The sequence below is a fragment of the Cyclopterus lumpus genome, chromosome 3, assembly GCF_009769545.1.
Source record: "Cyclopterus lumpus isolate fCycLum1 chromosome 3, fCycLum1.pri, whole genome shotgun sequence".
NCBI lineage: Eukaryota > Metazoa > Chordata > Actinopteri > Perciformes > Cyclopteridae > Cyclopterus > Cyclopterus lumpus.
In genome coordinates this window covers 11,357,525-11,372,170 of record NC_046968.1, presented here as the reverse complement: position 1 = coordinate 11,372,170, position 14,646 = coordinate 11,357,525, and the positions used below count along the sequence as shown (strand labels likewise).

The window sequence follows — 14,646 nt, the reverse complement described above, 5'->3', positions numbered from 1 at the left end:
TGAAGCAGGCTGAAGTAATAATCTTAGATCACACAATTTGCTTCAAATGCTGAAAATATCTGAACTCGAATGGGCATAATGTGTCTCGCTTTCCAGAAGAAAAAGAGATTCAAAACGAAGTGGTAGGCAATTGGCCAAATGCAAGAAGATTTTTCTATTCTTATCCTAAACCTCTCTTACATTTTTTTTTTTTTGTGAGGCTTTCTCGCACAAGTGTTCCACGTCAGATTCATAAAACTCTCAACTGTACACACTCGTCATAAAGTGCTTCTTTCAAATTGATGGAAGCCTCCTATTGATGTCTGTGCGATTTGATCATTAGCATAATCAATGCCACTAAGTTGCCATACCTGTTTTATTTAAAGTCTGCCTCATATTAAGGCATTTAAATTATTCTGAAGTACTACAAGTGTTTCCCTCTGTTGATTTGAACAACATGAAACTACACATTTAAATAATTGTTGAATGAGACAAATTAGCTGAAATCAAGACAGTATGTGCCTGGGGCAGTGGGTCAAGTATGATATCTAATAAGATGAGCCCTGAAGTGCAGTCCATATTTTAACACATGTTACATATCTTCAATGAATGCATTTTTTGGAAAAGGCTGTGTTAGAAACACAGCCTTTTAGAAAATCTCAGATCCACTCCTAATATTTCTGGGTTCCCTTTTGTTTGTCTGTAGCATACCTCCAAATTTGACCAATTCTGAAATATATTTGTACAGCATTGGATGCAAATACACGCCAATATTATATGTTATCCCCCATCACAGCTGGCCAGATAGGTGTCTGTCAGAAACCTTTTCCTGTCCCTCCATTATGGCAAGGCACGTTTATTTTCATAGCACATTTCAGCAACAAGGCAGTTCAAAGTGCTTACAGAAAACATCAAAGGCATCGAGACGAAGTGCAAAAGCAACACACCACAAAAGGACATTCAAATACAATGAAAGCAGTCATTAAAGAGCCAAGAGAATGGAAAATTAAAAACAAGCTTTGAGAATAAGAATGAAAGTTCCAGTTCAAAGGAAGAGGACATTAATAATTATGTATTTCATAAAAGGCAGGAGCAAACAGGAGTCTTCAGCCTTGATTTAAAAGAAGTGAGAGTTGCAGCTGACCCGTAGTTCTCTGTGAGTTTGTGTCAGATAAATGGAGCAAAGCAACCCAACACTGCTTCTCCATGTTTAGTGTTGACTCTGGGGACAGAAAGACAAAGATGTTGATATGTTGAGTAAACAAGATGCCTGAAACCATTCAGTTATGAAGCAACAGTATGCTTTTGAAATCAATTCTTTGACAGACAGGAAGCCAATAAGACCTCAGATCTGATGTGATCCACTCTCTTATCTTAGTGAGGACTCTGAATCGATCTTTTAGGGAGAACTAATGAAGATAAATGCATGGACAAGGTCATAAGTCATTTAACCCTTGACTTTGTAATTGTCTTAATGTGGCTGTTGACATTCACTTCTGAGTTCCTGACCACAACAAGATTTCTGGCTTGGTTTGTGGTTTTTAACATTGCTGTTTTATGGAAGAGCATTCTGGCACATCCAATCATTGATTTGTCCGATGCACTAACTCGTACCATGGTTTCCTGGTGATATGGTTATGTAATTTAGAGTGTGTGTCGCCAGTGGAAGTAGAGAAGATGTTAAACAGAGGAAGCTCCAAAATGGAGCCAGAAAGACAGTATGTGAATGAAACTTGACAATAACTGATTAATCTCTTAATTAGTCTTTGGTCACTAAATATTGTCTTTTTTAATCTGGTTTGTCAACTATCTTCATATAAATATAGTCTTTTAAAGTAGGAAGATGCAAAGTATCAGTACAATTCTAATGGTTTAATGATTTTTCCATGATAATTATCTTCTGTATGGTTTGTGCATGGAGGATGCAAATTGTTCTTTTTGTTGAATACGAGGGGTCGATTGCTACTTTTGTCCTCACTCTCCCTCTCGATGGAGACTGAGCCTTGAAAGCCTTGAATTTGTGGGACCATGAATAGGATAAAAGCTTAGAAATGGAAGAAAATCAAAAGAACGACATAAAGGCAAGACCAAAGATTGCCCAAAACGAATGGGTTATAGAAATGAGGCCAATTACTCTTTGTTTGCACCAAAGACGTCTTTGCAAACCAAAAGACTGGTGGCAGCTTCTGCTGTCAGAACAAATGTTAATTTTTCACTTTTTGTCATCGGTCCACGTATCTTTTGGTCCTTTTGATTTTTGTTTCAGAAACAAAAAAACAAACAAGATAGTAGTTATTTGATTTCAATTTTATAATACAAAAATGAAAATACAATGGTCAAAAAGGGATGAGGGAATTTAACCGATGGTCTGATTTTTCTTTTTCTAATTCGTATAACAAAAAATAGAAACCACACAACAGAAATAAAAACCTGTCGTTTTGATTACGGTACATTGTTCTACCCTTCTGCATATCAACAGGCATGTTGGGGAAAAGGTCACAAAAAAAAATATGAACGACTTAAAAACTTTGCTCTGCTTATAACTCCCTCAGGGTGGTGCGTCTTTAAATACCCATATCTGAAAGGAAAATGTAACGACCAAATAATACACGACCAATGTTACACTTGTCTTCTCCTGTACAGAAAACATGGAGAGGGTTGTTCGCAAAACGAGAACAGAGGGGGAGGAACAAAAAGGGGACGTACATGGCTGTTTTATGAAGTGATGTTTACTCTGTGGTCCACCTGTACAGGTGTCAGGGGTACATTAAAGCCAGGATGAAGTCAGAGGAGAAGAGGAGGACTCGCTTCAACGGTGGACATGGTACTGTATATAGTGCTTTTTAGTGTGTGTGTGTGTGTGTGTGTGTGTGTGTGTGTGTGTGTGTTTCTAAATTGCTTGTCTGGGCTTTCACATTGGTGAGCCTGCATTCCTCAACAGACTGTATGCTCCAACTTTCAGGGCCTTTAGTTTTGACACAGAGCGTTCTAAACGGAGCGCTCTACACACAGCGTTCTACACAGAGCGTTCTACACGGAGCGCTCTACACGGAGCGTTCTACACACAGCGTTCTACACACAGCGTTCTACACACAGCATTCTACACACAGCGTTCTACACAGCGCGTTCTACACGGAGCGTTCTACACACAGCGCTCTACACACAGCGTTCTACACACAGCGTTCTACACGGAGCGCTCTACACAGCGCGTTCTACACAGAGCGTTCTACACAGAGCGTTCTACACAGAGCGTTCTACACGGAGCGTTCTACACACAGCGTTCTACACACAGCGTTCTACACACAGCATTCTACACACAGCGTTCTACACAGCGCGTTCTACACGGAGCGTTCTACACACAGCGCTCTACACACAGCGTTCTACACACAGCGTTCTACACACAGCGTTCTACACAACGCGTTCTACACGGAGCGTTCTACACACAGCGTTCTACACACAGCGTTCTACACAGAGCGTTCTACACACAGCGTTCTACACAGAGCGTTCTACACACAGCGTTCTACACGGAGCGTTCTACACACAGCGTTCTACACACAGCGTTCTACACACAGCGTTCTACACAGAGCGTTCTACACAGAGCGTTCTACACACAGCGTTCTACACAGAGCGTTCTACACAGAGCGTTCTACACACAGCGTTCTACACAGAGCGTTCTACACACAGCGTTCTACACGGAGCGTTCTACACACAGCGTTCTACACACAGCGTTCTACACAGAACGTTCTACACAGCGGTTCTACACAGTTTGCCTCGGAGTTGCAATTTCTTTTATTACAGTCTTCATCATGATCCACCACTCACAGTATCTCATACATCCATTATGGATTGTCACAAAACCGAGTAACCGCTGTTCCTTTTTAGGAATTACAGGATAGACCCCAGTGTGGTTCGTCAATTGCAGATAAACACAGGGTTTATTGATTGGCACCACAGGGGGAGGCATGTCATTCTTGAGGAACAAAATGGTGTCCTGTGATTTACTGAGACAGTTCAGTGAGAGCTCTTGTAAGATTCGATCTGAGGCCTGCAGGGACACAGATGTGGCTCCTTAGAAAACATCCAACCATTCTATCATCTGTGCGCCTGATTTGGTGATTGATCCAAAAGAAACATGAAGGACTGTGAATAAAAGTATTGTAACAAATACCCACTCCACCCACACACACACACACACACACAAATAGACTCAAGTCCTGCCTATATGTGTGCACTACTTTTGTGTGTCTTCGAGCTTTTTGCACATCATCAGTCGTCTAGTTTTTTACTTGCAGAACATGATAAAGAATGATAACAGTCTTGCCAATACATCAATATTATGAACATAATTTGAATAGTTATAATCCTTGCCTCCCACAGTCTTTTCTTGTTGTTCGGTTCTGTACAATAAGCATCACCTCGGCAGGGGAAGTCTGCAGCCTCAACAAACTGTAAGGAAAGGCTTGTTCTACTAGAGCTGAGCGTAGACACCCTGGAGACAGAGCTCCAAACTGGTAATCTCTCTCAAACGAAGCCTTCAACCAACAATATGAGCTGACAGAGCTATAAAGTACATTTAGTCCCCAGCTCATCTGCTCGAGGTGTACCAAGGGCGGCTTCAAGTTATCATTTGTGCCAGTCATCATGCACAGTGCTCACTGCAGCAATATTCCCAGCCTCCGCTAGTGAGGAGGATACTGAAGCCTGGCTGCCTGCAATGTCTGTATATGCTGCTCTGGGGTATTTTATTTGCTCGATTTTTCTCCATCCCTTGACGAAATAGCAGAACAACCTTACAGTGTATTAGAAGCATTGATGGTCTCATACAGCTGAAGCAAGAATCAACTTCTCTCCCGCAGCCCATTGGCTGCGTATATATATATATATATATATATATATATATATATATATATATATATATATATATATATATATATATATACGCTCAGGTTGCACAGGTGCTCATGTTATTATGTTGATTTCCTCTTCCAGTCCCATTCTCTGGGATAAAGACCTATGTGGATCCAGACACGTATGAAGACCCCACTCAGGCTGTGGAGGAATTTGCCAAAGAGATAGACCCCTCATACATATGCATCGAGAGGGTGATTGGTGCAGGTAAAACAGATGCACACGTGTTAACACTCTACCTGCACACATGTATACAAGCATTAACTCATACTGTATACTGTACGTGTTTCCTGTATTCATGGCAGGAACAGCATAGGTGTCAACTGTGTACAGGAGGAAAAAATGTGTATAATGCATGACTGGTAACCAGAAGGAAAAGGTTATTTCGAGTGTGCCGTTATCTTAATCTGGGTATTTTTTTTTATTAATATTCAGGGTTACATTGTAATAATGTATAAAAAAATGTCCCAACGACAATTGACTAGCACCTGCAAAAGAGAAATGGTCACATTTAATGTTGAGTAATATTTTTATCTTATAAGAATCGTTATACCTCATAAAGTTTGACTATAAAACGTTTTCAGCCACTCTTAGCAAGCTGATTTTAAAGTAGTTTATAGTACTGTACTTTAGAGGAGCAAAGCCAGCGCTGCTGACTATGAATGTTCAATGGTTCATTAAATCGAACAGATTGTGTCTGCTATTTAGCCCAGGAGTAATTATGAAGGTCTTCCATCTGTCTAGTGTCTGTAACATGGGCTCCACCTGGTGGAGGCTGTGCGTACAGACGTGTACACACAGCCTCCTTACTGAACATATGCATTGTTTTTATAATTTCATTAAGTTGCAGAGAAGTCTTATGATATATGACAGTGCACCCTTTTATCTATGGTGTTGTTCTGACAGGTGAATTTGGAGAAGTCTGTAGTGGTCGGTTGCGCATACCTGGACGGATGGACATCGCTGTGGCAATAAAAACACTTAAAGGTGGCTATATGGAACAACAGAGGCGAGACTTTTTACGTGAGGCTTCGATTATGGGACAGTTTGACAACCCCAACATCATCAGGCTGGAGGGCGTGGTCACGAGGAGTAAGCTCTCTATGTGTATCTGTTCTTGCAGTGTGTGGTTGTGGGTTTTTTGCACAGGTTTCAGCATCAGTTTGACTTCAATCTTCACTTTTTGTCACTAACTTCCTGTCTTTTACCTTTTTCCTCAGGCAGACCAGTAATGATAGTCGTTGAATACATGGAAAATGGAGCGCTTGATTCTTTCCTCCGGGTGAGAGGAATGCATGGTCACAGATGTGCACCTGTTTCCTGAGGAAATGTTGTCCCCCATACATCACACCTGTCCTCTGTCTCTCTTTCTCACCACGACTCCAGACACGCGATGGGCAGTTTACGGTGCTCCAGCTGGCCGGCATGCTGCGCGGCATTGCAGTGGGCATGACCTATCTCTCAGACATGGGTTACATTCACAGAGACCTCGCGGCTCGCAACATCTTGGTGGATGAAACCTTGATGTGTAAGGTGTCTGACTTTGGCATGTCCAGAGTCTTTGAAGATGACACTGAAGCAGCCTACACTGCTACAGTGAGTGTGGATCGAACAGTTGCTGCAGGATATTACAATCTGACATATATTACAGTGGCTTAATCTGTGTTATTGCTTTCGTGTCAGGGAGGAAAGATACCAATACGCTGGACGGCACCAGAGGCTATCGCTTATGGAAAATTTTCCACAGTCAGTGACGTATGGAGCTACGGCATTGTCATGTGGGAAGTGATGTCATATGGTGAGAGGCCCTACTGGGAGATGTCCAATCAAGATGTAAGCTACCGCTCACATTAAAACTCCATCACTGCTAAAGCAACACGGGGAAAAAAAACATTTCCCTTTGTCATTTGTAGTTAACTTATTGATGTTCCTCCCAGGTCATTTTATCAATTGACGAAGGCTACCGTCTACCAGCACCAATGGGCTGCCCTGTGACTCTGCACCAGTTGATGTTGCACTGCTGGCAGAAGGAGTCCAACCAGCGCCCACACTTCAACAATGTGCTCTTATTTCTGGACAAACTCATAGTTAATCCCAGTAGTCTGCTCACTCTGGTGAATGATGTGCAGAGGTAACTATTAACTTATACAGACACTTGGTGAAAGGACCCTGCTGGTGCTTTTGCATGTTTTAGTCCACTTACTATACGATGTGTGAACTGTATGATGCTCTCTATGCAAACTACTGTTTTAATCTCCTACCTTCCAGTCATTTTGTGCAATTTCAGTAGGGAATGATAATCATCTTGCACTTAAAGCTTGTTTGCGAGTGTGGTAAGCCACACGGTGAATCACTATTTACCTTAGATTGTGTGAGTCACCACAATTGGTGATGTAATTAAAATACGAGATTAAAAGACTCTTGTTGGTGTGTTCAGATGCTTCCAAATGTAATGTTAGAGCTCCCATAGCATCATATCCATGTGCTACGTGTATACGAATATCAAACTCAGAGGACAAGCATCAAGCAAGCAGGGACATCTTGAAAAGGATTCTCTAAATGTGGTACAGCGACATCACCAGACAATAATAATTCAGGATCAAAATCAATAAATCTGTAATAATGACTGTGATTGATTACTTGCCTCTAAAGCAGATTAAGGTATCTATTGGGAGATAATAAGTGATAATATAGGGTCTACACAGGTTGTAGTTCAAAACCACTGGCATGGTAATTCAAAGAAGATGTTTTATTCAGATCAACAAGATGCTAACGTGTCTCTTTGTATTCCTCAACTTTCTGTTTGTCGTCTCAGCTTCCCTGACTCCCCAGAGGACATGCCAGACTACCCTCTTTTCATCTCTATCGGCGACTGGCTCGACTCCATCAAAATGAGCCAGTATAAGAACAACTTCCTTGCAGCAGGATACACAACACTGGATTCCATTTCAACAATGAGTATAGAGTGAGTGGAGCCAAATTAAACGAGAGTGCAGCTATAGTATAAAGAAAAGGAACTGAAAGGAAACACGCATCAAAGGAACAGAACAATTGTGAAATTGTACTTGTGATTCTACCATCAAGCAAAAAATGATCTGTACAGTATGTGAAACTATATTACTGCTAGTATACAGTATTACAGTATTGTGTCCTTATATTCTAAATATGGTTATTGCTCATAGTTTTCCCAATGTGCTTGTTGCAGATTATTACCTTTACTGCGTGTCTGTCACAGTCTACAAATATGTCTGCTGTTCTTGTGTTACTATTAATTATAAAAAGTGTATATTTTCTTCTCCCCTTCAGTGACATCAGGCGCATCGGGATCTGTTTGATTGGCCACCAGAGGAGAATCATAAGCAGCATACAGTCACTTCGCCTGCAGCTTCACCACATCCAACAGAGTGGCTTTCAAGTATGAGACCATCACACAAAGACAGACTGTGTGCTCACACTGAGCCGGACACAAACCAGACTTCCTTGGCATCATCATTTAATTAATTGGACAAACACCAGACTGTTAGGTGTAGCGGGTACCACACGCTGCTCATGTGAGAGCGGGCTGCTGCTAGACACACATGTGGTCTAGTTAACACACACACTCGTCATCTTATGGATCATCATCACTACAGCCTCCACAACAACTAACCTCTGTCAGTGTTGGCTTAATGCCGTCTCTTTATTAGCTCAGCAACTACGAGCATCCACTTGAGTTTTGGACTTCTTTACGCTTGTGTCTATTCAAGTGTTCACCAATACCTCTTCTCCTTCTAAGTGACAATCCAATGGTTTTTATTGACTTTGAATGGTCTCAAGTCAGTTACCTCATGACCAGAGAAGAAGTGGATAGAATAGAGGGTATATTAGTAACGAATGGTACGCGATTTTAATAACAAGCTTTCCAGCTGGTTAATGAAACAATTCACCAGGAATAAAGATTGAAAGAATGATAAATACAATCGTGTTTTTTGAACTGAAGACCGTTGAATGTTAAAATATTTTATAGAAATGTACGTTCTATCCTCATGATAATGCAGTATGTCTTGTACAAAAAGTCTTGTGAAAATGGTATGTTTTATTCAGTATATTTGTTCCTTAATAAACAACCCTATTTTAATACTTTTTTCTTTCTCATACTTTAACCACCACAAGCTTGAAAACCATACCTCTTTTCAAAGCAAGCTGTTAATCACTTGAGCACATTAACAAAAAAACAAACACAAACACACACACACACACACACACACACACACACACACGCACACACACAGAGAGGTATCCATAGAGGCACTCTCTCTCAAACACACAATAACAAACGCACAATAACGGTGTCCTCTTAAATGTCACTGACATGTTTTCTGGACATGAAGAATAGTCAGGTGATTTTGTCAAATGGGTGCTTATGGTAGGTTATAAAGGAAAGACATACAGACCTTAAAGAGCTTCTTTTTTTTAAAGTGGCAAAATGTGTCGTCTTTGGATTTCTTTTTTACCGAAGGCTCACATGTTTTAAGTTAAGTACCTCTATTGTACTATAATTATCTTTAGGGACTTTCACAAGTTAACTACAAATGCAATTGCAGAAAATACATCTTTCAATGAAAAGAGAAAATGTGTATGAATAAAAATGAGGTTGATTATACTCAATACACACATTATTACTTTTAAACTTTAACCTAAATTAGTCAGTACTTTTTTTAACAGTGACGTTTCAAGGTGTGACCTGCAGGTGGCAGACTTGAGTCAGCACACTGGTCTCCCAGCAACACAGTGTAAATAACTCAGAGTAGCTTCAGTCGGCTCGAGAGGAGACGAGACATGAACGAAACACGGAGCATTTAATGAGCTAGCTGGAGGGGGCGGGGAGTGAATCTGAAGCAAGACCTCAACGCTAAACAGCAGGTAACATCTTGCACTACGACAGCGTTTGGAAAAGGATAACGCAGCTATCGCGTTAGCTTCCAGCGTAGCGCTGTCACGTTGAGCTAAAGTTAGGGTTCAAACATGTTGAGCGTTAGCTTACTTCATGCGGTCTCGTGTTGCGACTGTCTTGTAACATTGGAAGTATAACATCTCGCAAAGGGATTGTCCACGTTAGCAAGATAGTTAACGTGACTGTCCACGTAGCGTTACACCGTAATTAACGTTCACCCGTCGGCTAAACGTTAGCTGAGGCTAGCTAGCAACAGTGATAACAAGAGATTAACGTGTTAAATCGCTGTTAGCGAACGTTAATTGCGTTAAAAACTGTCTGGGGGTGGGGGGGAGGGGGTGTGTGAAAACACGTTCACCGTAACGCAACAGGAAGGGCAATCCGAAACAATAGTAAATTCACTAATAACTGCACAGCAGGTTGAACTCCAAGTAGGGGCTTGTTGAACTGCACCGCATTGTGCACAAAGGATGCTGTAACCGCCTGACTTTTAGAGTATTTAAGGTTTCTTTTATTTGATTGTAGATCAGACCGGCAGCTGATGGGGCTGTTTGACAAGTTGGCAGGATGGCTCGGGTTGAAGAAGGAGGTCAATGTTCTGTGTCTTGGTTTGGACAACAGTGGAAAGACCACGATCATCAACCAACTAAAGCCCTCCAATGTAAGTCTCCCCAATGTGTCGTGACGTTTTATAGTGATGTTGCAAATGTAGGACTATGGTAGAAGTGAGTTTCTGACACTGATGTCCATCTATCTGCCAAACCAGTGAATACAGGAGTTGTGCACATCCATATTCCATGTTACTGTCTCAGTTTTCCTATAGTTATCTATGTTATCGTCCCATAACTATCTACATTTGGTTAATTTGTATGGTTAACTGGCAAGGAATTTAAAGAACAATGCCTATTAAGGTTTTTATTTACAACACGCTGCATTCGTCCACCAGGCTCAGGCGCAGGACATCGTGCCAACCATTGGCTTCAGCATAGAGAAGTTCAAGACATCCAGGTAGCGGTTCAAAACAACAACTTCATTTATTACAATTGGTAGCTCAAGAAATGTTAAGTAATCTTCTAATAGTTGCATATTGTTGTCTAAAATCAATTCATGTAATCGTGGCACTATTCAGATATCTGATGCTTTTGTTGTTGTTTTTTCAACCCAATCCAAATGTTTTCTCTCTTCTATTGTCGTAGTCTTTCCTTCACAGTGTTTGACATGTCTGGTCAAGGCAGATACAGAAACCTTTGGGAACACTACTACAAGTGAGTGTGCCAGCGCTACAAAACCACCAGTCCTATTTAACGTTTGATATACTATGCATATTAATGTCTTTGATCTCTTTGTACTTCTCAGGGAAGGCCAGGCCATCATATTTGTCATTGATAGTGCAGACAAACTGAGGATGGTAGTAGCCAAAGAAGAACTGGACACATTACTATATCACCCTGGTACGCTCATTTACATCTCTTAGTTTGGAATTCCAGCCCTGTTAAGTGTTTTACTGCGGTCTCTTTCTTTGGCTATTTTCAGTCTAATAAATACTCTATGCAAAGATGTTTTTTTTTTTTTAATGAGCACACATTTAGTTTTTGCCAATTCCACTTTTTTAAAGTTCTTTTGGTTGCACAATTGTGTTCCTAATTAGTGAAACGTAATGACTTTACTACTTCATAACAATAACTTTCCGACATCACCCTCTCGTTCTCACTCCAGATATTAAGCACAGGAGGATCCCCATCCTGTTCTTTGCTAACAAGATGGATGTCAGGGATGCGCTGTCTTCTGTCAAGGTCTCACAGCTGCTCTGTCTGGAGAACATTAAAGACAAACCCTGGCACATCTGGTATGAACATTCAAGCACACCTATTTCCATGCCAGGATGTCAAGGTGTTTTGTTTAATATGATGTGCTGATATGTTTCAGTGCCACCGATGCTCTGAAAGGAGAAGGTTTACAGGAGGGAGTGGACTGGTTACAAGGTATGAATGAAAGTGGGAGTGCACGTCGTGTAAGTGTAGAGTACATTTATATTGAATCAGCTTTTACCTACATTATATACCTTTTTTTTAATATATATATATTTTTTAAACAGTTCCATGTAAGAAATGTTGAGTTTTGTGTATAGGAACGGAATAACTTTAGCAAAGTTTCTGAGCTGGCATCTGGACTTTTACTTGGATATAATGACGGCAAGGTACACAGAAGTTTATGAACGAGTCAATTTTAGATAAACAAAAATCTTTTATCCAGCTAATCCTACAAATGTGTTGGATTTGAAAATGTCTTTGTTTTTACTCCCCATTACAATGGACCATATGTTTGTATTATTGTATATCTCACTGAAAGATCAGAACCAAAGTGTAGTCTGTTCCACAACCTCAACATCGGTTTCTTTTCTTTTTATTATGTTTAACGCCCTCATTCAAATCCTTCCATAGATCAAATTATGCAGTGAGTATTGTGTGTTTTATAAGTGTTGTGTTATTTCTTGTGTCCTTGTATAGCTGTAAAAGAATGTATTTAGAAAAACAAACCTCTACTTTGTCTTTGTTATTGTAACTTTAGTCTTGAAGTAGCTGTGAAACAACAAGATTATTCTGATCATTACAATGAGGGCTGTCACAATAACAGACTACGTGATCATCATGGCCCAAATCATTCACGTTCATATTATCGCAATATCTGTAAAAAAAAAAAAAAAATGTAAAGGAATTAATAACGTTTTATTGTTTTTGACATAAAGCTGACTTCTAACATTTTCCCAGATCAAATCAAAACAATGAGAACGTGAGGGCGTGATGATGGACGCACCGGAAGAAGCTGCATCCATAGGAGTGTTTTATGAAAGATGAGTGGACCCTGTTTTCAGAGGTACCATGTGATAGTAATGTTTTTACTGGGGTATTTAGATGGTTCTTGGTTGCATGTGGTTTCATTTGCAAAACGTCTACATGATTGGATTCTCCTGGTACCAGTAGTAACTTACAGCTGAGTACAGCTGTCACTGGGGGCAGTCAAATGTTAAAAACAATATTTTATATTCATCCCTTCCATTTCTCAATATCTTTGTGTAACCGGCTCACAGGAATCATGATGAACTATAGCTGCGTTTAAGTAAGGTATTGTGATGGTTGCCGTCTTTATTTTAGGGAGCATGAATACTCGGGATGTCTTTTAAAAAAGACATATTGGTGGGTGTTTTTATTTTGTATGTTTTAGCCCCTTAACTGTCCGACAAATGGTATATGCCAGCTTCCCTGAAGAGAAAACATGTTTCCCAGCTGATTGATTCAGACCAGCACCACATTATACCGGTGAGGCATTCTGCCCTATGTCCACTCGCTCACAGTTACACTGTTAGATATGTGCGGCCTTGTGTGTTGTGATCATATTTGTTTCCATTGCACACTGACAGCGGGGGATGATTGCTCTCATCTGCAATTGTATTGCCACAGCTTGAGAGCAGGTGACAGTCTCTGCCTGTCTCAAGCCTCCATGCATCAGATATATTTCTAAAAATACTTTTGGTAATAAGTTAAATTGCGTCAATCTGTATTTAATGGGCTAATACATATAGCTGAAGCAAGGTCCTTTTAGAAATATGCCAAATGCTCCATTTATTTTCTTTTTTCCTTCTGTCTCTCAGGGCCTCTGTACGTTATTATTTGTGATTTGTTTGAAGTATCACAAGCAGAAGCAACTCTTTTTTTTTGACAATACCAAAATGATCATGCATTCAGTGCACATCGCCTTTTTCAAACTTGCATATTGGGTCATCTCACTGTTGCATTGAAAACAAGATTTACTATATTTTTACTGTAGCTATTACTTCATGCTTCTCTGCTCCATGTTTTATTAACGATTACGATAAAAAAATTTCCAGGACCCTCTAGCTTTTGTTGGGCATATTGTAATTTGTGGCTAATCTGTATTGTCATGAAGTGAATGTCAAGTAAATTAGTTTGCTTCGAAACCGAAACTTGTCTTCACAAACCTATTTTGTAACCAGTGTTTTTATCTTCGCCTTATTTCAGTGCTCTCACAAAAACAAATGTAATCCAAAAAACTGCGCCATACAATTTAACGATTCAAAGGCAGAAAACTAAAAAGAAAAATCATCTGCTCACTCTGCACACGGTTTTTAAGGCAAGCCTTTGATCTTCTGCTTTAGTCTCTGATGTTTAAAAAATAAATTCTGTACAGATCAGAGTCTGTGCATCAAGTGAGATCACAGTGTTGGGGTAATATAAATGCAAAAAGGAACAACTGACAGAAATTATCAAATTGAAATCTAAAATAATAGTGTTTAATATGATATACTCTGCTGTATCGTGTCTATAAATGTCTCTGTAAAAAAAAAAATTCTAGTCTCACAAATTGCTAGAAACTACAATGCCCCGACCACCCACCCACACATACCTGTCTAGACTACCACTGGGGGACGCCAAGGTCCAACATATTCACATTCCACTCATGGTGCTTTTGAAATGCATTGTATAGTTCCAACGTCCAGCGTGAAGATTTACTGGGACACGTTTCATATCCCTCACGTCAAGGTGTCCTTGGGAGGTCATGTTTCTTATCCTCCAGACATCTATTTTATAACACTTACTAACTAACGACCCCTTGAGCCGTGAGTTTACTTTAGCCTTAGAGACGTGGTAGATTGTTATCAAACGAGCTGTGTGTGTTTTGTTCATTACAATGTATGTGTTTCTTTTTCAAAGAATAAATGCTGTATAGAGAATGAATATTGTTTCATTATTTTTGAATTCATGTCACTTTGGTGGCTTTACATCTTACTCCGGTTACCTTTCCTCTCC

The 14,646-nt window shown here is 40.1% G+C and overlaps 2 protein-coding genes across 3 annotated transcripts in view; both read left to right on the top strand.

The window, feature by feature from the left end:
• The window catches only part of LOC117749698 (ephrin type-A receptor 6-like), a 42,981-nt gene extending 34,673 nt beyond the window's left edge, over window positions 1-8,308 (top strand). Inside the window, exons 11-19 of the mRNA XM_034560403.1 lie at window positions 2,733-2,803; window positions 4,969-5,094; window positions 5,794-5,979; window positions 6,108-6,169; window positions 6,274-6,483; window positions 6,571-6,720; window positions 6,825-7,018; window positions 7,703-7,852; window positions 8,194-8,308. Coding sequence (XP_034416294.1) covers window positions 2,733-2,803; window positions 4,969-5,094; window positions 5,794-5,979; window positions 6,108-6,169; window positions 6,274-6,483; window positions 6,571-6,720; window positions 6,825-7,018; window positions 7,703-7,852; window positions 8,194-8,308 — 1,264 coding nt within the window. The remainder of the gene's footprint in view (window positions 1-2,732; window positions 2,804-4,968; window positions 5,095-5,793; window positions 5,980-6,107; window positions 6,170-6,273; window positions 6,484-6,570; window positions 6,721-6,824; window positions 7,019-7,702; window positions 7,853-8,193) is intronic.
• Window positions 8,309-9,615: 1,307 nt separating this feature from the next.
• On the top strand, window positions 9,616-14,571 carry arl6 (ADP-ribosylation factor-like 6). Of its 2 annotated transcripts, XM_034529632.1 has the most exons (8): window positions 9,616-9,789; window positions 10,346-10,481; window positions 10,767-10,828; window positions 11,017-11,085; window positions 11,177-11,271; window positions 11,537-11,666; window positions 11,747-11,802; window positions 12,589-14,571. In XM_034529632.1, exons 2-8 carry the CDS (start codon window positions 10,362-10,364, stop codon window positions 12,612-12,614), a joined length of 558 nt encoding a protein of 185 aa, XP_034385523.1. In that variant the 5' UTR covers window positions 9,616-9,789; window positions 10,346-10,361; the 3' UTR covers window positions 12,615-14,571. The 2 variants fall into 2 exon arrangements, with proteins under 2 accessions (XP_034385523.1, XP_034385522.1); XM_034529631.1 differs by having other exon boundaries at window positions 9,636-9,789; window positions 11,747-14,571.
• Window positions 14,572-14,646: the final 75 nt, after the last annotated feature.